Source organism: Pteronotus mesoamericanus, unplaced genomic scaffold (genome assembly GCF_021234165.1).
Source record: "Pteronotus mesoamericanus isolate MK-2021 breed Mesoamerican mustached bat unplaced genomic scaffold, CSHL_Meso_final contig_116, whole genome shotgun sequence".
In the NCBI taxonomy this organism is placed as follows: Eukaryota; Metazoa; Chordata; class Mammalia; order Chiroptera; family Mormoopidae; genus Pteronotus; species Pteronotus mesoamericanus.
Window position 1 is genome coordinate 37,130,523 of NW_026555027.1, and position 26,445 is coordinate 37,156,967.

A 26,445-nucleotide genomic window follows, 5' to 3' on the forward strand; every position below is an offset into this window, starting at 1 on the left:
ACACCTTAAAATGCCTTCTAATCATTTTGTATTGATTTTTTGTACGTACCTGAAGTTTACTTTTAAAAACACATTTTAACATTCTCAATAAAATTTACATAACCATTTATTTATAATGTTTTAAAATAATTAAATTTGAAATAATAAATAACATCCTATTATTTAATATTAAAGTTGTAAAATGTCTATGTATATATTCAAAAGTTATTTCTAAAGCCTTATTTATGTACTTACTTGGCAAAGTGGATGTTTTCCTTCATTACTTTCTTATACCAAACAATAAGCTGTATTTTTTTTAACACTGTGATGTTCAACACAATATGAAAATTCCACTTTTATTTTGATAGAGTGATTGAATATAATGCATGTGTCAGGAACACAGAATATCTAGTGATTTGGGGCAAATTATAAGTTTACAGCAATATACTGACATGAAGAGTGTCAGAATCTGGTACTTTAAGCTTTTTAAAAATACATTGAAAAGAGTGAACAGTGAATGAATCATGCTATGATCCATAGAGATATTTATTGTTCTGGTAAAAATTGAAGTTAATTGATCAAATGGGTAGGTATACACCCACACAGTAGCTGACCCACAGATAGACAAAAGGTATAATTATTTAACACATAAATTCAATACCGTCCAGAAATAGCAAACACCAGAACTAAAAATCAGATCATTGACTTTGTGGTTTTATAATTTCTTTAGCTATAAAGCATACTTTTAGTGAAGATATACAGCCATGGTTATATTGTAGAGTATTTATCAGAAGTAATTGCAGAAATAGCATTTGCACTGTAACAAAATTAAATTCTGTGCTTCTTAGAATGTCAGTATTTAATTTTAATTTTCCATCAGTTGTAAACACAATAAATATGTAATTTTGTAAGCAATATTTGTGTGTGTTAATGTGTACTCATGTAGACTTGAACTTTATTATATATACATATGATTTTTCTCCATTTTATTTTATTTTTTCTCCTCAATTATGTTTCTATTTTTCTTCAGTCTACCTTGGTTTTAAAGTTCACATGAGGGTATAGTCACTTGAAATAAATCTGTTATATGAAACTCCAAACACAGATACAAGTTAAAATGGAGAAGATAATGGTGACATTCAAATATGAACATCTAGAGACAAAGGGCGGGGTGGTGGAGAGGCATTGGGACAGGAGAAAGTAGAAAAAAATAACATCTATTGTCTTCCAGATCTTTGTTCTCTTTTCTCACAGGCTACTCTCTTCATTCTCCTTTATTGACTCCTCCTCTTCTACCTGACCTTCAATAGGTGGACTGCCCTGAGCTAGGACCTAGGATTTCTTCTCCTCTCCTGCTATACTTTTCCCTAAGGCAAGCCATTCAGTCCTGGTTTTCTTGATTCTCTGCATAGGCTGATGACTCTCAAGTTTATATATTCATAATTTCCCTCTTAGCTCTAAACTCATATATTAATCTACCTAGCTGGTAACTGTTTAAATGTGTAGCCTTACTTTCACTTCAATCTCTTTCTTCCCAGCCCTCTTCATGTACAGTAAGTCAATTATTCATTTAAATCCTCTGGTTTGAACTAACACACCATTCTCATTACCTCTTTCTCTTTCCTTTTCCTCCTAATTCAATCCACCAGCAGTTTTCTCAATTTTAATAGCCTGCAAGCTGCCCTTCAGAAAACATGGATTTGGGAATCTTCTTATCTGTACAAAGTAACTATTGAGAATATATTGTGTCAGTCATCTTGCTTGTGACTTCGGAGCCACCAGATCCGTTGCTCTTTGCTTCTTCCCCCTTCACATAAGATTCTTTGGTGTCTTGTGTCCTGAGTTTTGCTCAGGTATCTGACATAAGTCATGTGTGCCTCTCTATACAAATTCTGTGAGAACAGTTTTTTAGTTCTAAGCCTTTATTCTAGTTGTGAATAAAACAGGTGTATTTTCCCATAAGAAAAAAAAAATTGGATGTGTCCATAGGACGTAGGAAGACTTTTTTTTTTCCTTGAAGAAACCATGATATGCATGTATGTATAATGCAGATGAAGACTTTACTACTGTAAATAGATCGGTCAGAAAAAAAGATGGTCTCCCAAATTTGGGAGACCGGCCCATTTGCCTTCTTTTTAAATATAATCATAGGTGTGATCTCTGCATTACTCAACCTCCTTTCTATAACCATTTGTTCCTCAGCCTGAAAACACCTAATATGTATATTGCTTGATTTTCACCCATCTTAACCAATATTAGATTATAATTGTGCAACATAGCTTCTTCTTTTTATGTTGTGGAACAATCAATTACAGTCTATGTTACCTTTGTGTTTTATAATAAATTATTGGATTATAAATCTTATCAATAGAGCATATTCTCTGGTTGAATAAAAACATTGCTCTGTTCAGAGTGATGACGTGTAACGCAGGAAAATTCTTCCTCATGAGGCTGGCAAGGAAGCATGCTTAAACCCAGGACGACATTATCTTAGCCAGGAGTAGAGCCATTTGATCCTCTCAGCAAGTTTTATCAACTGTTCCTTACATTGTCACTGTGTTTTATGCATCCTGAAGGAAAAGAGGGAAAAGGCTGAAGAGGAACAGAACAGAAAATGCCTTGCAGCTCCAAAGGGAGTTGAGCTATTTCTTTTTAAAGTGTGAAAGGATTTAAATCTGATGAAGAACTCCTCAGAATACAAATAAACGTTTCATGGCCCAGCGCATTGGTTAGAAGGAGGTACTAGATCTAGGAATTCAGTGACAGTTACTTGATAGAGAGCAAAGCAACTGAAGAAGAAATCCTAATGTTTAGAGTACAAGGAAGTATTGGTTTCCCTCTTCTGATGGGCCAAGTGAGGTCAGAGAAACTGGGAATTTTTTTTCCTTTTTTTTTTTTCTTGCACAAAAACTCCTCTGCCTCTGGGACGTAAGAAAAGAGCTGAGGGTGACAGGAAACACTAAAGGATGAAGATCTTTTTTGCCACATTCAGGACAAAAATATTTTCCTTCAATGTAAATTTAACTAAAGTATTCATAATTGAGGAATAATACTACAAAATTGCTTATTGCTGACTACCTGTGTGCCCGAGGATCTTCCTGGCAGGGCAAGGCATTCTGACACAACAGGTCTGGCCTCTAATGTCTTTGAATCTTAGCTATACATTCAGATACATGAAGGAACTGTGCTGAATTTGTTCTTAATCTTTATTATAATTTGGTACTACTGACAACAAATAGAATACTTCAAGGAAAACCTAACATACTTCTATTCCTTCTTCCTGGTTTGATTTTTCTAGCCCAAATGTCAGAGAAGAGCAAAGCAATTTCAGGTCAATACTTGCTTTCTCTGTAAACAAGTCAGTGGGCAGGGGTGCTTAAATTTCAGCAACATGTCTGGCTGTCTGTAGTGATGTTGCTGGGTCAGTGCATATCCTTAACATAAAATTTAACAAGCAATTGAGTTGTTTATGTTGTTTTTTTGAAATGTCTTTCATGCCACACCAAATGGGGAGAAAAGAGAAGAAGACCACAAAGCTATTGAATTGCAGCTCACTCAATGAACATAAAAAGAAATTACACAGTGGAGAGGAAGCAGGTGTATTGTGAAGTTTGGCTTCTTTTATGAGCACGAGGAAAATTCTGACTTTAAGCCAAATGTTTTTCAGATGAGAATTCCACAGAAACTTAGGCTATATATTTTCTCAATTCAAGTGTTTTTATTTATAAAAATAATGCATGCATTTGTTGAGAAAATGGAAAGCAAATAGGATAAAGAGAAAAAGTAGTCTATAATCCCATATCCATTGTTGAATTTTATTTATTTTTCTCACATGTTTTCTCAACATTTAACTTGGATGATAATAGTATGTATTTCATGTATAATTATACTTTTTCCCTCCACTCTGCTAAATTAAAGCATTTTTGTTGTTCTTGAAAATTTTCTTCCACTCACAATTTGAGATGAAATCACATTTGTGTATTCCTTGATGTATTCATAAAATATACACTAAATATAACCTCATCCCTATTTTCTCAGTGAAGGCAATAGAATCTATAGAAATAAAAGTAGTATAAGGGGATCAATATACAGGGTCCTGCAGAAGTAACACCTGCTTGTGTGGTTGGTTGGGTACTTGAATGTCTCACAGGAGATGGACAGCAAATTGAACATGTCATCTAAAATGTCATATAGTGTGCTTGAGTGTAATATTATTATGTTACAGAATTACATGCTTATAATTTTATAGTAAAAGATTTTGTAATAAGACGGGCATTATTTGTGCCAGACCCTGTATGTACTAGTTTTTATTATGTGTTACTACCAAGGGTAAGTAAAAGTAGTTTGAAATGCTATAAAATCAGATAATAGCTACCATGTTTTCACATTTGTTATAAACAAGCATCTGTTACAAACCTGCGATTATGCCTTTCTTCTTATCACATGTCCAAAAGAGGGGAGAGTTTGACTCACATAATAGGGACTTTGTTAAAAGGTCTCTTTTAAAGGACAATGTTATGATTCTAATTTAATTGCTCTGGGTGGGGCCCAGGATCAGAGATTTTTAAAATGGCTTTCTGGGTGATTCTAATGGGCAGCCAGGATTGAGGAACAGTCATTAGACGCAAAGGAACAGGTGATAAGTGTACATGTAGGAGTGGGGATGGGTACCAAGTCTAAAATCTGAGAACTTTAAAATAAAAGGAAGATAGGTGCCCCGCATGAATTGGAAACTAAAGTACAATAATGTTAAGAATTATGCTAAGTTCAACATGTCACTGGCAAAACCTGCAATAGAATCCTATCTTTTGATTCCCATTTCTGCCAAAATGTAGTTTCATGTGTGTCAAGTTCTACAGATATTATTAAGGGTTATTTTTGTTGTTGTTTTTCATATAATAGAAGATAATACTTTGTAATTTCAGACTGTGGGCTGTAAGCTAATTAATTAAAATATCTTCTTTTGCCCTGGCTGACATGGCTCAGTGGATTGGGCACCGGCCTGCAAACCAAAGGGTTGCCAGTTTGATTCCAAGTGTAGGGCACATGCCTAGGTGGCAGGCCAGGTTCCCAATAGCGGGCACGCGAGATGCAACCACACATTGATGTTTCTCTCCCTCTCTTTTTCCCTCCCTTCCCTTCTCTAAAAATAAATTTAAAAAATATATTTTTTTATTAAAATACTTTTTCCTCTTGCCCTGGCTGGTGTGGCTCAGTGGATTAAGTGCCGGCCTGTGAACCAAAGGGTCGCTGGTTCAATTCCCAGTCAAGGCACATGCCTGGGTTGTTAAGCCAGGTCCCCAGTAGGGGGCGCTTGAAAGGCAACCACACATTGAGGTTTCCTTCTCTCCCTTCCCTTCTTTAAAAATAAATAACTGAAATCTTTTAAAAATATTTTTCCTCTTACTCTTTTAAATAAAACATGTTAGTTTAATTTTTCCTAAATCTACATTTCCTATATATATATTTTAAAATTCCAGAATGTATAATTTATTACAAGCAGTTCATTTACAAAGTGAGTCCTTTTGGCCAGTGCTTTATTTATTGAATAAGAAATCCATTCTGTAAAGAGACAGAGAGCCTGCAGTGCAGACACAAAGAGTATTTTTGTTCTGCTTTTCTTTTTATCTTCTCTCCCAGTGTTTCTTTCTCCTTCATGCTTCCACAGACTTTGGCATACCCCTTGAATGCAAAATCAGACAATCCTTTAAGCACTTTTATAGCAGTTGTGTAGGGGTGTGAAATTTGTCTTTTAAATAAATCTTTTAAAAACAGGCTGATTTAATAATATTATAGGTTTTATAATGAATTGAATTCATGGGAATTATAATTACCTTTTATTTTTCCATCACAAGTTAATGAATATCTGTTCTATGCAAATTGTAAATTGCTTCCAGAAGGGCATCATAGTAAAAATAGCAAATGTTAACATTTTGCCCCTGTGCCTAACTTAGATTTTGTTTTATAATCACCTCTTATTATTTCTAAAATACTTACAAATCAAAATAAATGCTAGCATGTACCACTATCCTCTGATATTTCCATAATACATACACACAAAAAGATAATCCAGTTGGTCCAAGCCCCTTGTGACTTGGTTCTCCTTGGTAGTGACCATTGTTTGTACTAAGCCATTTTTCTGTGTTGAGTCACTTTACCTTTGGACAGCAGTGCATATTTTCAAGATCACAAAGTAGGATAAAAATGAAGACCTAGAAAAGAAATGTTTTTAGTAACAAGCCCCTAAGCTCAGCCGGAAGTTAAACCATGATTTTGGCCTCATTGTCGCTGTTCATCAGAGCTAGCAGTTAGAAAAAAATTGTGTATAGTTTGGAACGTGACGAAAAATGAAGTGTGGAGAAAAGTTTCAAGTGTTTCCTATATTTAATAACTAAAGACTTCTATTTAAATAATGGTTCCAACAAAGGGTACATGGCAAAGGTTTTCACTGAAGAAAGTTAAAATATGAAGATAAGACATTAACTTTATTAAAGAAATAGAGTGCATTTATATGCTTTCCTTTTTATCTTTGTACTGTACACATATGTGCATATGGGTATTTGTTACTGTGTGTATATACTTCTCCCACTTGACGGGATACTGTTCACAAGGAATACATTTGCTGAGGTTTATGTTTCTACTATTCTCAGCCTTTAAAAAACTCATTAAAGTATGTGAATTTAACTATGGACAAAAATGTAGATGCTGTGTCACACAGCTGAGAGAAAATTTACTTATAAATTCCTTCCCTCTCCCACCTCTGTTTCTGCTGTAAGTTGTTAGGCATTTTGTGTTGTGAATGACTAGTTTGATGAGTAGTTAGAAAAAGTTTCCTAGTGATACAGGATGGTAGTACAGGAACTGGAGCAAGCTGTGTTCCTTGAACAAAGGCCTGAGAGCCTGTTCCCAGACAGACCATTAACTAGTTTATTTACACTGGGTGAATCAGTTACCTTCGTTATTCTACAGTCTCTTCCAATGCAAAAAAGATTCACATAATTCCTAATTTCCAGTTCTGAAATACAAATTCTAAGTCTAAGATAGGGAGCTGAAAATATTTCTAAATATTGTTGTTAAATATATATTTGTTGAGATTTTACTATTATTCATTTATCCATGTAAGGGCATAACCATGCATTATCTCATTTAATTTAAAAATAGGAAAACAGACAATCCATCAAAAAAAAACACAAAATTTTTATTAACTTTTCCTCAGTTTTAGTATACTAAAAAGTGGGAGTTGTTCTGCAAACAACATAGAACATGATGACATGTCATTATAGAAGAGGAAGAGTTACATGGATAAAGATTAAAATAATCATTGTTAAACTGTATGACATATTTTGGACATTACTGGTTGCAACTGTAGAATGAAAATTCTGTTAGTGCAGTCAGGCTAACATAAGAAAAGAGCTTTACTTTGTACAAAATGATCTATGATGGCTTGCAGTAAATAGATTTTATCTTCACATTCTGCTGGTAATAGTTTACATTATTGAACTGTAATCATAAACTCATTTTGACAATTTTAAAATCAAGTATGGCTCCTTTCATAGTTGTAACTGCTTTGTTTAACAAGTGTCTTTTCCAGCATACACTCATAAAAACCGTAAAAATAATACTTTCTGCTTTATAACCACACTGTGGCCAAGACATAATTTATAAAAGTAGTAAATATATATGGCTATGAATTTTTGTCATATATTTTAGAGTGAGTTTATATATACAACTATTATGAAAAAAAACCTTTGAAGTTCTGTACCCCTGATGAAATCAGGGAATGTTAGAACTGAGATGCCACTGAAATAATTGCATCAGACTTTCCCTCTCCCTGTTGGGAACTGTAAAGGTGTCTCCTGATTATCTTCAAAATAACATCCAAATCTCTTGGTGGTGTATTAAAACTATAAGTGACCTTTCATGACTTTATGTTCTTGCTTCTGTTCAATTTGAACATTTTAGCTTATGAACACCACACTCTTGGAATGTTCAGCAACAGAGCAAGGAGATCTTCATCTCTGCTCTTCAGCATGATTTTTCTTTTGCTTAAAATATGGTAATCCCCCTCCTCCCTGACAACATTTCATGTTTCTAGATAAAGCTCAGAAAGCATTTCTTTCAGGATGCCTTCCCTGAATTCCCAATCTATTATTTAGAATTAGCATCCTGTGATTGCCTCTGCTTTATCATTTACTTTAAGTAATGCTTATTTCTTCATAAATGCAAAAGCAAACATGCACATATTTGTGTAACATATATATGTACATACAAATCTACTGATATTGTATACATATCTGTGTGCATATAGCTTTCTCGATTGTATGCTTAAGTAAATTTTACTTATCTTTATTTCTCTCTCTACCCACAAACATGCACACACATTTATACACATATTTGTTAATTTATTATTTCATGTCTTTTTTCTTTTTATTTTGGTCTGCTTCTCAGTGTCAAAGACTGTATTTTCTTCTTTTCATGCATGGATAAGTAATAACATGTAGCTCAATAAACATTTGTTTAACTGTTACAGATGAGAGGAGAAGGGATGAAAACGTTTACCCACCCCCACACCGATAGCTGTGACAGTTCAGTCACATACTGTAAGCCTATGTCTTCCTGCTTTCCCATCTTACAATGTATGATATTATTATTTGCTACTTTGAAGATTTAATCCTCAAGTGATGCTATAAGATCCTCTAAACTATCCTGGACATTCTTGAGTAATAAAAACACACTTTTTCTCTATTTTTAATGGAGTTTTTGATCATGTGTGATTTGGTAAAGATTTAAAGAAATTAAGTTAAAATAAACATGTATTTACTAATGTATTTGAAATCACACTAAGCACTGGAATACAGTTTTATAAATTTCTTTAATATAACAATAATAAGTGTTAGTATTTATTGAGCAGCTGTTATGTGCCAGCCACCATTCTGTTTTGCTTAGGGTATTTCTTTATTTAATTATACTGAATAATAACATATAACTATTATTAATATAGATATTAATATATTGTATGTCATTAATACACAAATATAATAATAATACACAATAATACTCTTAGTATATTATATCAAGTTTCCAGTAATACATGTAAGAAACTGGGTATCAGAGAACTAAAGTGCCTGTTAATTAGCAGAGTCAGAAATCAAACCAAGTCCAAAAATCATATTTAATTTAGTGTACCGTGCTGCCTTTATTAAGAGATTGGTGAGCTTTACTGCCACTCTTTAGATTTGGACAGTCTATAAAAATCACAGTGGAATAACTTAATAATTGTAGAGTTTGATGTGGTAACTTTGATTAGAACTCTTCTCCAGAAGCAAATGATAAATAAAATTAAATTAAATTAAATTTGAGCATTCAGTATTTCCAAAAATACCTTATAAATGCCAAATTTGCTAAAGTGTTTGTGTGCGTGTGTGTGTGTGTGTGTGTGTGTACACACACACAAGTGTGGGTGTATACATATATGTGTATATATAACTTGAAAGAGATTGAGTCATTTCTAAAATGTTGTCATAAACTTTTAAAAACCCAGTTATTTTCCTCTCCTTTTTTTCATTTTGCATCTTCTTTCAGTTGATTCATAAGTCAATTAATTACCATCAGAGTGACCCGAGGGCAGCAGGAAATTGGGTCCAAATTAAAAAGAAAAAAGAGGCAATTTGTTTTCAGTCTGAAAGTTTAATGTTCAATCGAAGTTTAATCAGAAGTGACCCATCGTTTGAAAAGTAGAACATCAATGTCTTTTTAATTTCACTGTCTTTAAATGAGGATTTGGGAAAATCAAGATAAATGATTATTCTCAAATGAAATTAAGAAAAGATTCTATCAGAAATCAACTAAAAGCATATTTTTAAATATTTTTAATTCAGAAAAGAAATAGTTTATTCTGTGTTGGTGGCTGGGTAATTTTTTGATGTCGAACTTACTATAGTCTTTAGAAACTTCTTCAAAAGACAAATGTAGCCATACATGTTTTATCCACTGGGGCTCTTTTCTTTAACACCTATTTATTCACTTAAATGGGATTTTTGTTTTAGTGAATTGCAGAATTAATTTGGCTCCGTATTGATTTCCACATGAATAAATAGAATGAATGATTAAAATGAATGCATTTAAGCTAAAGAAAAACATTGCCCCAAACTAAAGATATTCCAGAAATTATTTTCAATTCTTTAAATTAAATCTACCTGTGTTCAAATGGAAATAAAGACTTCCATTTACCCTTTAGTAAGTAGTAACAGGAATTAAAATACAAAATTTGCTTAGGGATATCTGATTGTATTAAAGTGAAGCCATTCATATGTTGTTAAATCAAATATCAATGGTGTGGGCTATAAGACGGAAAATGGAGAAAGGGATCAGGAGGGATTTAAACTATTTACAGAATTGTGCTTCTCTGATTTTTCCCCAATTTTACCTATATTGGGCTTAGTATTGGACAAAAAAAAAAAGATAAAATAATAGTTAGAGTAATACAATAGATGGTAAAATTTCAGATAGGCTAACGGTCCAGGTTTATTTTTCCGAGGTATTTTTGCCCTGACCATGAAACAAGAGGTTGTGACTGTAAAGTTAATCTCTTCCTATTTCTAGCAAAAGGACTTGGAATGACTACATCTCCCTCAGGATTTGAATAATGTATTTGTGTCTTCTTAACTTGATATTTAGATTCTTTTGCCCCTAACTTCAAGACCTTTAAATCCCTCACTTCTTTCACAGTTGATTAAATACAGCCTGAAAAAAGCACCAACTGACTGTTCCACAGAAAGCTTTTCAGAGGCTAACAGGCTCTGACCTCGAAGAAATGCTGTTGCTAAATTGACTTGAGACCTAACCAGAGAGATCACGTGAAACTAAACACCATATTAAAGTTTGGATTCCTCAATATTGAGAAAACTTTTTTTTCTTCCAAGATCTGAGAATACTCATTTTTCTTTTTCTACCTTGAAACTTATTTGTGTAAATACTGCATTTTCAATATTAGTCATTTATGACCCATTGGGTGCTACTCCCTCCATATCGCTGTGTGTGACCAGTATGCACCACTAGAGCTGAACCAGTTATAACTGAAATATGTTATTAAAGTTGGCAAATGGCTGCTGTTGAGCCCCGTGTTCAACTGGTCTTTCCCTCATCCATAGTGGCTCCTCCAGGAACATCCTCCATGATTCCAGCTCATTGACTGTGACATAATTTATAATCACCTATTGTTGCACTGATATTTAAGGAAACATCTATCTCTCAAAAGAAAGGAGGCAAGCTGAAAAGACAAGGGCACTCATCTAACCATTCAATGGCTGGAGGTTAGGGTACTGCCCCCTTTATTTCACGGTTTTTTTAAACTTCACATGAAAATGGAGACACCATTTCTATTTCCTAACTCAGTATAAGAATCCAAAATATTCTGGGGAGATTTAGTTTCATATATATTATATTTTGAAACTAAAATATGATAGAATAGTGCATAGATTTAAACTACTAAGGAGACAAATTTTCAGGGTAAGAGGTTCAAGGAAAGTTAAAATTTTAAATTACAATATTAAACACAATTGTATATTTCATTCACATATAAAATAGATACGAGGTAAACATGGATTTGATTTTTCTCGCCTGCGAAGAATCTCAAAAGTGTATAAGTCAATACTGTACTATATTATAATGTATAAGCAGTAAGTTATGGACAGTGTATTTTATAATGATTAAGAACACTGATACTGCCTGTGTTTTATTTCCCAGCTTTGCTGCTTGAGCAAGATATTTAATTATGTGTGCCTTTGTTTCTTCATCTATAAAGTGAGATAATAATATTATATACTTCATAAGGTTCTTATAAGGATTATTTGAGCTAATATTTGTAGTATGCTTTTATTTTTCATAACACATAAAATAGTTTTCCAATGCATATTCAACAAAATAATTGACCTTATAACCTACACTTTAGGGTATAGCTATCTTTAGATATTTACTTTGGGGAAAATCTATATACATATACATATATGTTTTTTGCTCATCTGTGATTCTCAGCGGGAATATAATACCTCCACATCTCTCCCTAATTCTTTAGCTACACAGAGTATGTTTGCCAGAGCTTCTAAATATTTAATATTTATTTAAAATTATACTTGGATCAACAGTATTTAGTATTCTGGCTTACATTTCAAGACATCTTTTGTGATCAGATTATATTTAAGTGTTGGGAGTGTTATGATCCTAGGTAATATTTAACATATGTATTGAAAATTCTGTTACACCTCCTATGAATCAGACACTATCTTGATATTTTGCTGTGTAGGTATTACTTCAGAAGAAAAATGTTTCAGGTAAGCAGTTCAATTATTTTTTATTGTATTGAAGTCATGCAAGTGCCTACTGATCTTCTTAGGTTGTTTTGTTGAAGTCCACTCATGTGCTGCCTAACAATGGAGACACATTCTGAGAAATGTATCATTAGGCAGTTTTATCCTATGAACATCATAAAGTGCATGTACACAAACTGAGCCTACTACACATCTAGACTGTATGGCATAGCCTATTGCCCCAGGCTACAAACCTATATGGCATGTTACTCTATAACACATGAAATTAAACCAAGCACAAGTGAAAATGATGCAGTCAAGAGATGAGGTAAACAGGAGATATATGTGTCTGCTTGCTGCCAGCTTAACATTGTTAATATTGTTTTACAGAAATCTGTTTTGTACACATAGAAAGAGTACACTCAAAAATAATGATGAAAAGTATAGTATAGCAAATACATAAACTAGCAACATAGTTGTTTATTATCCCTTTCAAGTATTGTGTATGTATTGTACATAATCGTATATGCTGTGCAGTTATGTGACTGGCAATGCAGTAGGTTTGCTTACACCAGCATCGCCACAAACACGTGAGCAATGCATTGTGCTATGACATTCGACAGCTATGGCATCACTAGGAGACAGAAAATTGTCAGCTTCATTATGACCTATGGGGCCACCATAACATGTAGTCCATCCTTGACAGAAACATATGTGGCACATGACTGTAATGGAATTATATGGTTGGAAACAGTGTTGTAAGTATAAATGCATGCATAAGATTCAGCTGAGCAAAGCTGAAATTTAAGTTCTGACCCAAGGTATGCAACCATTAGAAACTTGAATATATGCACTGAAAATCTAACTTTTTTACCTCTATAGCTGGTGATATAGAATGAAAGAGCCTAAAGGATTTAATCAGTACTTCTCAGGTTTTAAAGTTTTTTGACGACAAATGAAATGATCATAAAATAAAAATGCTGACACTGACATAGAGTGCCAACTTTAAATTTACCCTTTAAGACAAAATAAATTAAAACAACTGCTACTTTCAGCTCATTTTATAAAAGAAAACATGCTTTAATATTAAAAGATGGAGAAAGAACACAACTTTAGGAAAAAATTACAGCTCTTTAATTAGAATATAGTTAATTTTATGAAAAAAAGTAACTTTTTGCTATATTGTCTCGTTTTGTTATGGGCTAGACTTACAACACCATTGTGGACTAATGGACAGGAGATTAAATGAGAGTGAGTCATATGCTTGGATTAAAACCCTGCCAATGAGTAAATGGTTTTCCTTAGACAGAGTCCTTTATCCTTCTAAGGCTCACTTTCCATCAAAATTGAGGACAGTAATACCTTCCTGACAGAATTTTTATCTAGATTAATAGTTTTATATATTATGTTAAGAGTTTTACATATATTAATTCATTAAATCCTTAAATTATTTTAAGAGAAGTAAAATTATTTCACTCATTTTTCTGATGAGAAAGCAAAGGCATAGGGATTTAGATTACTTGCCATATATCAAGTATTGAATAAATATTGTTAAACACTCAGTAATATTTATTAATATTATGTATTTATTATATGTAAATATTTATTATAGAAGAATTTTTATCATTTGCTATAGATAAATGTTATATAGTTTACATTTGTTGCATAAATAGTATATATTTCTATATGATAAAATATATGCATTTTAATATAAAATATTATAAATTCAAAATATATAAGCATTGTTTTTATTATTACTGGTACTATTAAATCACCTAATATGGATGTGTTTTTATAATCTATATTCATTTATATTATCCTGAATGCAAACATGAGGTTTCTTGAGCAGAGAACAAAGTTATTATATACAGCAATAACTTCATTGGTTTGCTACATCTCATTTTATTCTTTCTTTGGGACAAAGCAATAAGAGCTAGGTAGATAGATTTCTATGGTAGGTAGATAGGCTTCCATGCTATAACAAAGTACAGAAATCCTGAAAATATGAATCTGAGAGTTTATATACACAGTGTCCCCCTCCTCTCCTAAGAGAGGAAGGGAAATTTAATTTCCCTAAGGCAAGAACATTCTTCTTGGAAAAAGAAGAATGGATCTCAGATTTTTTACCCTTCGTAGCATGTTATATATACAGGGTCCAGCATAAATAACACTCCTTTTTAATGATAAAACTTTTTACTACAAAATCATAAGCATGTTATTCTGTAACATAACAATATCACACTCAAGCGCACCACATGACATTTTAGGTGAAATATTCAAATTAAAACTATAAATTATTATACCCGTATTATTACCCTACCAACCACATTCAAAAAGACGTTATTTCTGCCAGACCCTATATGTTATGTAATGTTCTGAATGCTGTGTAATTAAATGTTTCCAGGTTTCTGGGTTTTATGCCCTTTTTAAGTAAAAACTTGCATCCAGGGAAGTAAATCTCCTCAGATTTCCATAACCATGCAGAAATACACAAGTACTCACTTCCAGGCAGTACAATATAGTGGGCAGTCAATAAATGACAGCCACACACACACAAAAAAATCATTATTATTGAACTACATTTCTCTATATAGACTTTGTTTTAGTTTTTAGTATTCTTCCCGCAGACCAAAGCTTTCCAGTTTTATTTTAATTTGCAGTTTCAGGAAAATTAAAGGATGAGGAGATTATGTGTAAGGCATTTATTTTATAAATCCTTTATGTTTTCTGATATTATTTAGTAATTAATGCCTATTGAATTGATAAAATGTTATTCTTTGAGATTACTCATATTCTTTACCTCCCTTTCTTGTGGATACAAAGAAGGACTTATTTGAGTTTATTAATAAAAGCCATTCATATGTAATACTCATTTAGTTTAGCCTTGGAACCTGTAGAAAGGGAAATAAAAGAATTATCTATGGCTCTGTTTTTTCAACAACTATCACAAAACATCTCATTAATCAGTGATTTATGGGTAGAAACTTATAATGGATTTTTAAATCTTAAAACATCTTTATTGTCAAGTGTAGTTTCATAAGCTTCAATACTTCTTACTTGAGTCTTTCTATTTTTACAGTGTCCTCTCTATTGTCTCGGTCTGACTGCAAATCTAGACATTTTAGATGCATGGTTATTGAGTATAAGTAGCAGCAGGTTGAAGATCTGAATCCTAATTCAGACTATACTACTTGCTAGTAGAATCTGGTCGGACAATGTCTCTGAATCTTACTCTATTCATCCATAAAATGACGATAATAATATTACCATTTTACTGATCTTAAGTAGTCATGGATATCATATAATATTATATATAAAACAACACACAAAACATTAAAACATTGAATAAATTTTTAACAGATCTTACCAAAACTCACATTAAAAGAAGTACAGGGAGAATCTCTTTGACATAATAATAAAGTCCCTTATCTATGAAGATTTTTTTAAAATATAATTTATATAAAATAAAATACACAAATCTTAAGTTATATAGGTTTTGGAAATTGTATACCTATGTAAACACCTTCCAAAACTAGAAAATACTTTTATTTTGCAGCTAGTCCACAACTACTTAAGTAGAATAGCTTTTATTTCTGTCTCATCTAAAGATTACTTTACAAAAGTAAAATCCCTCATTTTTACAGTTATTCTTGAAAAGAACAGAAGCAAGAATGAAATATGAATTACAATTAAAATCTTGATGCCTGGTGTTAGAAACAACCTTCTCAGTCTTTAGTATAGAAAACCCATTGAAGGCATGCTGATTGTACTGCATTGAATAGTGGCCATTTAGAGGCTATGTCCCCTGGACTCCGTCATTGTGAACTTTTATGGAAAAAGGATCTGTTCAGATGTAATTAACTTATGGATTTGAAGTAAAATCATCGTGGATTACCTGGGTGGTCCCTAAATCCAATAAGTATATCCATGCAGAAGAGGAGAAGACACAGACAAAAGTATGTAAAGACACAGGCAAGCATGGGCTATGATGGGCACAACTAAGGAATGGCTAGAACCACCAGAAGCTGGAAAAAGCTAGGGATGATTCTCCTCCAGAACCTCAGGGAATGATCTCAGAGATGCAGGGTAACTGGCAAAAACGATGGGCAATAGAACATCTGCAGGTAATCAATGGCTGGTTTCAGAAAAAGTTGCCAATTTCTAAGGCATCTTTTTATCTTAGAAGCTGATACATTTTGGGGGGAAGCATGTACTACAAGCTATCACAGCTTCAGACAACTCTGTTTGGGAGTGACTTAAAAAATAACCATGAATTTTATTATTTTTTCTTTCTTTCCTGATGTGACACCATGCTGCATATTGGTCTCTTGCACTGTGTTAACTGTACCAGCAAATTAATTACTCCTCCCTCTTCCTTTGCTGGAAAGAAAACCTGAAGACTTCTCAAATAAGTTTAAAAGATATAGTGTAGAGAGAAATGAGTTATCTCTTTATGACTCATTTGTGGTGTTAACGACAATTCTTTATAGAGTTACTGTAATGAGATCTTAGAAGCTGTGGGACTGATAATTGGGACTTTGGATCCAGCCATTTGTTAACTTGTTAATACAACCAATCTTTGCGAGGTTCCTCCACATTAGCCTGTTCTTTAGGCCAGACATGGTCAGATGTCATTCTTCTTCTATTCATAATGGCAGCACAGATATAGAGGCATTGATAAACATTACACATTTGTTTTTCTGTATGGCGTAATTAATGGTTATTAAAAAAGCATAATAGTTTATCATTTTTATTGTTTATTTCATTGTTGCTATTCATTACCTTTCCCTGCCTCCTTATCTGTCTGGAAAATGTGATGTAAAGAAAAAAAATCAGATGGTAGGGTTCGGGGACTGGGTTAAAAATGTGAAGGGATTAAAAAGCTCATAAAACCATTATTAGGCAAATGTTTTCTAAGTGCTAGGAAATAGAGGAAAATAACTCAGAAGCAGCTTCTATGATCCTCGTGTAACTGTAAGAGTTGGAAGAAGCTTAAAGAGCACCTAGTTCAGTTCCCTTCCTTTAGAGATGACAAACCTTGGCCCAGCAGACTCGCTGCAAGAAAAACAAGACAAGGAACCCACTGGGGTCCAAAGGACATAATGATGATGCTCTGATTCAACTAAAGCTAAAGCTTTCGGAAGCAACCACTGCTGCACAGGCTGATATCATATGAGTTGACAGGTTGAACCACTCCTCAAATCCCAAAAGGCAGGATGAAAATCAGAGGCATCAGCTGATGAGGAAATTGCTGCAAGTGAGCATTAGAAGAGGGGCTTTTTTTAATCAAAGTAGAAATAAGTATATAGGCTTAAGTGCATTTTTAAAAATATTTATTTATTTTCTATTTTAATTATTCATTGTTCAGTTGCGGTTGTCCCGCTTTTTCCCCCATTGCTCTCCCCTCCTCCCACAGTCAATCCCCCCGCATTGCCAGCGCCCGTGAGTCCTCTGTTCCTGTCCCTTGGCTTGCCCCTTTCCCTTCTTCCCTTCGTTAAATGCTTTTTTTTTTTTTAATCTGCTTGATTTACGTGTTGTACTGGTAATGTTAACATATAACCAGAAGCTGCTGGTGAGCACATTAATGTAAAACTAACCAACTAAATTAAAAAACAATGAGGTCTGAAGGAAAACATGAGAGAAAAAGAAAACATAAACACAAACTTCTTAACAAATGATGTGTGCTGTGTACTAATAGGGAAGATGGGTACATGTTCAACGATTAAGAGATAGATAGAAAGATGTAAAGGAGATCAGTTTGAATAAAGTCTAAAATATGAAGACTGGATCCTATGAAAGTATTTCGTTGGCATGAAAAAACTTCAAAACTAAAAATACATCATAATTATTGGAATTATTCAAATTTTTAAGGCTTCTATTGCAGTTATTATCTCCATCTCAAAAGTACAAGAAAAGACAAAAGTTCTTAAAAATGTACACACACACAGAGCCAATTTTTAGTATTGACTTTCCAATAACTATTTTGTGACATTGTTAAAATTATTTAATCATTTGAATATTTCATGTTTTATTTTGTATATTTTGGTTGAATTAGATTCCTAATGTCTTATCCACATCTAAATTTAGGATACTAGATCAATATGAGTAGAACCATAAAGATTCTTTGAGTATTTTTAATAAAGCCAATGCTATGGACTTTCTTAGAAATTGAAAAAAAATAATTGAAATGAAAGAGATGAGTGAATTCAGAAAATAATGTCCTAATATTGTTCCACATTTGACCCTTGGATTGTTATACTTCTATTCAAACTACACATTATCTCAGTCTCTTTTTTACTTGAATAGTGATGAGAATGTTATGTTTCAAAAAAATTATGGCTATAATTACTTTTTTCCCTTAGCCCAGCACATTACGAATGTCAGTGCCATTCACAGCCTGCAAGTGTTTTAATTTCATATATTAAATTTAAGTATTGATGTGTATATTCTTTGATTGCAGAAAGGAGCGTATTGCAATGAGGGAAGTGCACATGGGGCTTTTTAGATTCAATTTTATTTAGTCTAAGCAGGGAGCCTTTGATTATATCCTTTAAACTATACACAGTGTTTTTGCTGCTTATGTAGAGTAGACTTCATAAGGGAATTGGAGGAAATTGGAACAACAGGTGGGAAAAATCTTCTTTTCTTACTTAAATTTAAAAGCTATGAGGAACTTGGGGTAAGGAGGAAGGATGGTTTAAGACTGAAAGTGTGGGCTGTGGCATCAAATAAACCTGGGTTTGAATCCAGATTCTCCCACTTATTTATGTCATGTCTTTGAGCAAGTGTCTGAAACTCATTGTTTCCCCATTTCCCCATTTGTAGAGAAGGCAATAGTTGTCCCTACCATAAAAGGTATGTGGATTAAATTGGGCGATGTAAGTAGAGTGCTGAGCCCAGTGCTGGTGTATGGGGAGCACTATTGTTATTCTATTTATTTCAGGTTATGCTCGTTGAGTGCTAACTCTAAAGGCATGTGCAGACTGCTTTTAATTATTTCAATACCCATTAAGCCTGCATGAACTAAATATTTTAGATGATTATTTCTTTAAACAAATGCAATTTCCAGTGGATACTTTTCACTTTGTTGTCTTTTACTTTCTTTGAAGTATTGATTATTCATTCCCTGATATTCTCTACCTTTTTGACTCCCATGAAACCACACCCACATTTAGTTTTGGACTCCTATGAAATCACACCCTCTTTACTTGTCTCTGATGATCCCATCTAGAATGTTTTCATGGGTTTTGTTTTTATTCTTCACCATTAAATATCAGTGCCCTTCAGAGATCATGTCACTCAGACATCTGTGCTCCACAAAAAATAATTCTCAGTCTGCGTGTGGACCACTTTACATTTTAACTGTCATATATGTGCTTCTCAATTTATTGTTACATCTCTAGTCCAGAATTTGATCTTGAACTATGTTGCCCTTCTACAATATAGAAAGTCATCTTCTGGTAAAACTTCATGCAGATTTCCCTAAAATACCTCACCTCAAATGTTTAAAATTTAGTATTTTTCTTTCCTAAACCATCATGTGTTTCTATATTTTTTAAATCAATGAAATTTATTTCTACTCAGTTTATCAAACCTAGAAATACTTTCAATCTTGACTACATTTTAAGGTTTCCACATCCAGCCCTGACTGGTGTGGCTCAGTGGATTGAGTGCCAGCCTGCGAGCTTAAGGATTGTTGGTTCTATTCCCGTTAGGGCACATGCCTGGGTTATAGGCCAGGTTACCAGTTGTGCTGGAGGCAACCAATTGATGTTTCCCCCTCACATCGATGTTCCTCTCCTTCTCTCTCTTCCTTCCTTCCCCTCTCTCTAAAAATAAATAAATATAAAATTTAAAGAAAAAAGACTTTCACATCCAATTAATCACCAAGTATTCAATACTACTAATGTTATCTTTTAAATATATATCAAATTCCTCTCCTCCTGTCTATTTCTATTACCACAGTACTGGTTTAATCTCACTTTTTCTCACTGTAATAGTGCAGTAGCCTTCTGTCTAAATTCCCTGTTTTCAGTCATGTCTTTTTAAAAAAATCTATCCCCACAAATGTGTCAGTGTGTGCTGTCCTCAATACATAGATGAAAATATCACTTGCTCCATTCCGCAACCCCCAAGGACTTCCTGTCACCTACAGCAACCATTTCTATACTTTGTTTTAACAGTTGCAGATTATAAAAGAAATATCATATAGAGTTCAATATACAAGCACATATTTAAATTTTAAAACTATAATTCTTGGTTATATAGAAAAGCAATTCCTGACAAGTGTGATAAAAATCAAACACCATCCAGTGTTATTGTAGTCCTTTCCTCCTTGCTGAGCACTTTTATACGTTTTGTTTCTTTGCTTGATCCTGACATGAACCCTCTGAAATGAAAAGGACATGCATATTCACATTTCAATTTTGGATGATAATACAGCACCGAAAGAATAATAACTTAAGGTTGTCTGATGATATAAGAGTTTTAATAAGAAAAAGATACTGAGTTTCAAAAAGCTCATAGTACAGTAAAGAAAACAGAAATACAACAAAAATGCAATAAATGATGACTACAAGTAAATATAAAGTGACAAAGAAACTGGCATGAGAACACTAAACTCTAATGAGTTGGTGAGAATCAAGAAAAGAAATTATATAAATAAAGCTGGTAAACAGATGCAAGAACAATCTGGACAGAAGAAATGGAAAAAAATAAAGGAACAGATTTAGTTGAAGTGAGGGTGGATTCAAGGTTGGTGAATAGCCTGCTGTGACATAAGTAAACAATATATGGAAGTTGCTCAAATTACGTCATGGGAATGAAAGAACTGTTTACAGGTGAAAGACAAAAGATAAATTGGGACTTACATGAGAAATACCAAAGTAATGAGTTTGGACTTGTCTATAGACCATAGGGAACACAGTTTGAGTAAAAGTAATAATTAATTGGATGATAGTAATAGATAAAAAATTGCATAAAATTGTGTAAACATATAGATTACATGGCAATTGGCTAGTGCAGTTGTTTGGCACACAGGGTGAGAGAAATTGGAGTCAAGGGTGGCATAAAATTTCGTATTTGGGCAAAATATAGGTATTATGCTATCATCTAAATTAAGAAACGAGTATGTCAATGGGAGAATGCATGATTAAGACATGGAATGTAAGCTGATATCTTGAAAGATCTGTAGACAAACAGAAATTATAAATTAAAAGCAGGGTCAAGTCTAGAAATAAAGAATTGGGAACAATCAAACGTGAAGTTAGTAGTTAAATCCAAAGAAGTATATAACGACACCTAGAGAACCTGTGAAAAGAAGACTAAGGGTAGACTACCTTGAAACAATGATAAACTTTATAAAGAGAAAGAAATCCATTTACATGTAGAAAATAATATACAAATGGAAAACGAGGAGAGTCAAATAATAGACTTTAGGTAAAGGGGTTGGGAAAAGGAAGGTGTGCCAAATATTGCTAAATACTATAGAAACAACATATAAATTAAGGACTAGGGAGACAAATAAAGTCCTGAAAAGACTTTTCCCCTCAATATTTCTTCTTTTATAATATTCTTACCGTTATCTTCAACTGGCAGGCATACAGTAGTAAGTTTTCAATATATTACATTACTCAAGAATGCCTGGTTCAATGTATCAATGAATTGTTCTAAACAAAAGTACTTTTACTTCCTTCTCTTCATCTATAGATGGGGGCTATTATTAAACAACCATCACTCAGAGTTAATGCAATAACAGTAGAAACATTTTTAAAAGCATACACACTTATTGTTAAAATAATTTTAATTATTTTAAAGTCAAACATATAAATATCTCTATAAATAATTATTTTTCTATTTAAGTGCATATGAGACAATAATGTTTGATCTATTATGTGTCCAAACTCCATTAGATTAAACTCTGTAAGATTAAGGACAATGTTTCAATCAATGCAGCCCCTAGCATGTGGTAAATGTAAAATGAATATTTTTTAAATGGTTAAATAAAGCCAGGCACTGAAAACAAAGAATGGTATGGCAAGAGAGAGCTGAAGAAATAAAAGAAAGATGGGGATCATATTGCAGAATAAGGCACATATGGATAATTTAATATTGTTCTCTACTGAATAATTGAAAGTTCAATAAAAACCTCATTAATTATAACTTCTAATTTATATTTTACGGGATTATTTAATTTGAGGCTGGTTGATTTTTTACCTTTGCACTATTTGGGGAGTTTTGTGTTGCTAGGTAAACTAATTAGATGAAATTATTTCAAGAAGTTTATTTAAAACTAATTGTGAAGTCGACTTTTTAAGAACTTCAAACTTAATTAAATAGAAATGAATGCCACAAATTATCCATTCATACTTACACTAAGGTCAGTTCAAAGATATCTCTATTTGGTGAAATAAACATATCTATGTGCAATTGTGTGCTGTTTTCCATAAGATTATAAAGTTTTGGATTTACTTTACTTCAGCTAATCATTACCCTATCAACCCTCACCATCACCGTTATGATATTTATTGTTTTTAGAAACATCATCAATGCTATTAACAAAATGTCTCCTTTGTGGCAGGCACTGGACAATAAACAATATCTTTGTGAAATATATATTTTTATTAAAATCCCTTAAATTCAGTAACTAATCCTTTGGAGATTAAGATGACAATGAAGTGGAAAAACCAAAAATTGAACCTATTTTTATGTTGATTGACAAAAATACTTGCCAAAACCCTGTTGCTAGACAAAATTAAATGCATTACACCTATGACACTAAGAAAGAATACCTCCTGTACTGAGCGTATTAGTTTATTAAGGTTGTGATAAAAAAGCACTATAGATTGAGTGACTCTTGCAATAGAAATTTATTGTTTTAACTATTCAAAAGTATCAGGATTAGTTCCTTTTGAAGGTTATGACAGGGAATCTCTTCCAAGCTTCGTGCCTAGCTTTTATGGTAAATCTTAAAAGTGAAGTACTAGTTGGAACTGGAACTAGTTGAAAAATTAGTTTTGATTACCAGGCAAAATCAAGAGAGAAAACATAAAACAAATTTTGATAAATAAGCTGTTTTTTGACAGGTAAGCTGTTTGGTTGATTTATGGTCTTATCATCCAAAAGTGCATACATGCTGAAACAAACAGCTATATTACTTTTGTTTGATATCCATATTTCTCAAAATACAGGTGAAAAGTATACCTGATCACATAATTGTTTCCTATATAGGGAATTACAATTACTTTGGTTTCAGTTTTCCCCTGTATGACTTCAGAGCTTATCGATTACATCACCCTAATTTTCTTTTCCACCATTGATATGCCCCAAAGTAGTCTGTTCTGGTGTCAGATTGTTCTAATAAACAGCTGAAACAAAATTCAGCTTAATTTGTTATACCGTTGTGGTCACTGTTGGTGCAGACTGGATTGAATATTTCTTTTCCATGTCAGCCCTCAGAAAGACCATCTATCTGTCTATCTATCATCTATCTACCTATCTACGATCAGTCATATACATACACACGTTGTGTGTGTGTGTGTGTGTGAGTGTGTGTGTGTGTGTATCCTGTTCCAAGTTCTTTAATTTATAAAGAAATAATCCTAGTTATTTCAGGTTTTTGAGTAAAAGCTATATTTATGTGGTAAATAATAGTGATTTCATGGAATGCTAATACCGTTGATTGTAAAAGCATTGTTTTAGGCAGTGTCTTAATCTATTTGGCCTGCTCTAATAAAATATTAGAGACTGAGTGGCTTTTCAACAACATAAATTTATTTCTCCCAGTTCTAGAGACTGGAAGTTTGTGACCACGGTGCCAGCCTGGCCAGGCGAGGCCCTGCGCTGGGCTGCAGATTTCCTGTTACAGCCTTTCAAGGAGGAAAGGGCTGGGGAGCTCTGCGGGGCCTCTTTCAAAAAGGCGCTGATCCAAACAATGAGGATGAAATCCTCCTGTCCTAATCAGCTCCCAAAAGCGTCCATTTTCTAATATCATTACTTTGGAAATTAGAACTGCAATGTATGGATTTGGGGGGGGACATAAATATCCGTACTATGGTAGATAGTAGCAGAATCAGTATCCTGAATCTCCTTTTATCCTGAAATTTGTCCAACCCTGCGAGTACAAAATGACTAATTACTACTTCTTTGATTCGTTTCAACCATCTAACAGTAAGGTTCTGATATAACGTTCTACCACTTTATTGATAACATGTAAAGCCTCTTCTACGCAAAATATATCTTATTGTTCTTTTAAAGTGAGTTTGGCACTGTTTAAGTATCATACACACTTTTGCCTAGAATTTTTTTGTTGGTAATCAGGTTAATTTAAAGCACTGCATTTTACCAGACTTAAAACAGAATTTAATATATTAAATAGAAAAGGGGTTTCAGATATGGGTTTTATAGTCAAGATATCTTATTCTATATATGTCTGCATTTTTAAAGAGGAAAAGAACTGCACAGAATTATCTCTTTTGAGTAAATAAAGAACATTCTTTTACAGATACAAATAAGGTCAAAATTTATAGATTTCTACTCATTTTAATTTAAAAATATTCTGTGATTGGTTGATTCGATTAGTAGAATGAAGTCCAACAATCAACAGAAACCTTAAAGCAATTTAGAGTCCTTTTGAATCTTTAAAGAAAATCCAATAAGCACTTGAAAAACAAAATCAATGAAGAGTTTCAAATGTTTTTTTCTGCTTTCCACAGGATCCAAGTTTTCTCTCAGAGGCTCTTTTCCCTAAAAGTGCAAAGAAAATTGAAGAAATGGATCCTCTTTTTAAACTTCATGAAACCATTACCAAGGTAGGCAAGGAATGCATTCATGAGCAGGTTGGAAAAGTTTTGTTCTTTTTTGTTGATAGATGGAGGAAAAGAAAATAACCATTCAAGATAAAGCTACATATTTGTTATTGGCAGTATGTACTAGAAAGGACATTAAGTGTCTTCTCTTTTATTAAGGAATAAAGGTGATAAGCAACTCAATCAAGATCATTTAGACCAATGAGTAAAGATTTGTATTTAAAATCAATGTTGAAAATAATAATTAGCTTTCTTCTTAATCTGAAAGTAGATTTGTGGTATATCCTCAAGCATATCCCTGAATTTTATATTAAGAAAAATTCAAAGTGCATCTTTGAGTTACTGTATCTTCTATTTTGTTTCAATATTTAAGGTACTTAGTTGTTTGAGGTACTTCTTATTTGCAGTAGAAAAGGCTTCTTTCTTTAATAATAAAGTTGAACTGTGTTTACAATAAATTTTATCACTCTCAAGTCATCATACCAATTTTTTACCGTAGAATAGTTTACAGTATGGAGAAAGTTTATAGTATGGAGAATTAAATTCTACAGTATGAATCAAAGAAATTTAATGTCTGGCATCTTATGAATTTTTACATTTATCAACTATATCTTTTACCCTTTATTTGCTGGCTATATTTTTAGCCTGTCATAACCTATCTTTGGGGATAAAATTTGTAGAGAATATTGGTATTTCAGAGCATTTAAAATAATCCATATTTATATACACTTAATTGAAAGTTTGATGATTCATTCTTAAATATTTTGGTGAAATTTTAAAAGGCTGTTTCTTTGTTTAGAAAGAGGAAATGTGATATAATGGATATAGTGAGCTGAACTCAAAGAGTGGCAACAGAATGAGCTCAAAATACAAAGGCTAGAGTCCGAGGCTTACTTCGAACATTTAAAGCTGTGTAAATTAATATTTCTTAACTTTTGTAGTAAGAGGTGTTTGGATCACATTTTACTTGATATTCTCCTAAGCTCAAACTATCTCCTTCTTCATTACATTTATAATACTTTACTTTTCAATCTATTCCAGTTTCTTGATTTAGTTTTTAACGTTTCCATCTTTTGATTGTTCATTATTATTTGGATTATAGCAAGATAGAAGTGGTTCCAAAATATTAAAATTTTAGTAGTCCAAATTTTAGTTGCATACCTGATACATAGAAAAATAATAATTAGAAAGGTAGGTAGGTGAATAGGGAGACAGATAGATAAAATGAATACATATAGCTATGTATATTTAGATGTGTGTCTGTAATGGAAATGGTATCTTACCATATATATGTACATATAAAATTTATATATAGTATATAAATCCATTAAGTGGATCTTGGAATAATTATATTT

General features: G+C 32.8%; 1 protein-coding gene across 1 annotated transcript in view; it reads left to right on the forward strand.

Annotated features, from left to right (window-relative positions):
* Positions 1–26,445, forward strand: part of NAALADL2 (N-acetylated alpha-linked acidic dipeptidase like 2) — a 796,061-nt gene that overhangs the window by 667,607 nt on the left and 102,009 nt on the right. Inside the window, exon 11 of the mRNA XM_054575719.1 lies at positions 24,998–25,093. Coding sequence (XP_054431694.1) covers positions 24,998–25,093 — 96 coding nt within the window. The remainder of the gene's footprint in view (positions 1–24,997; positions 25,094–26,445) is intronic.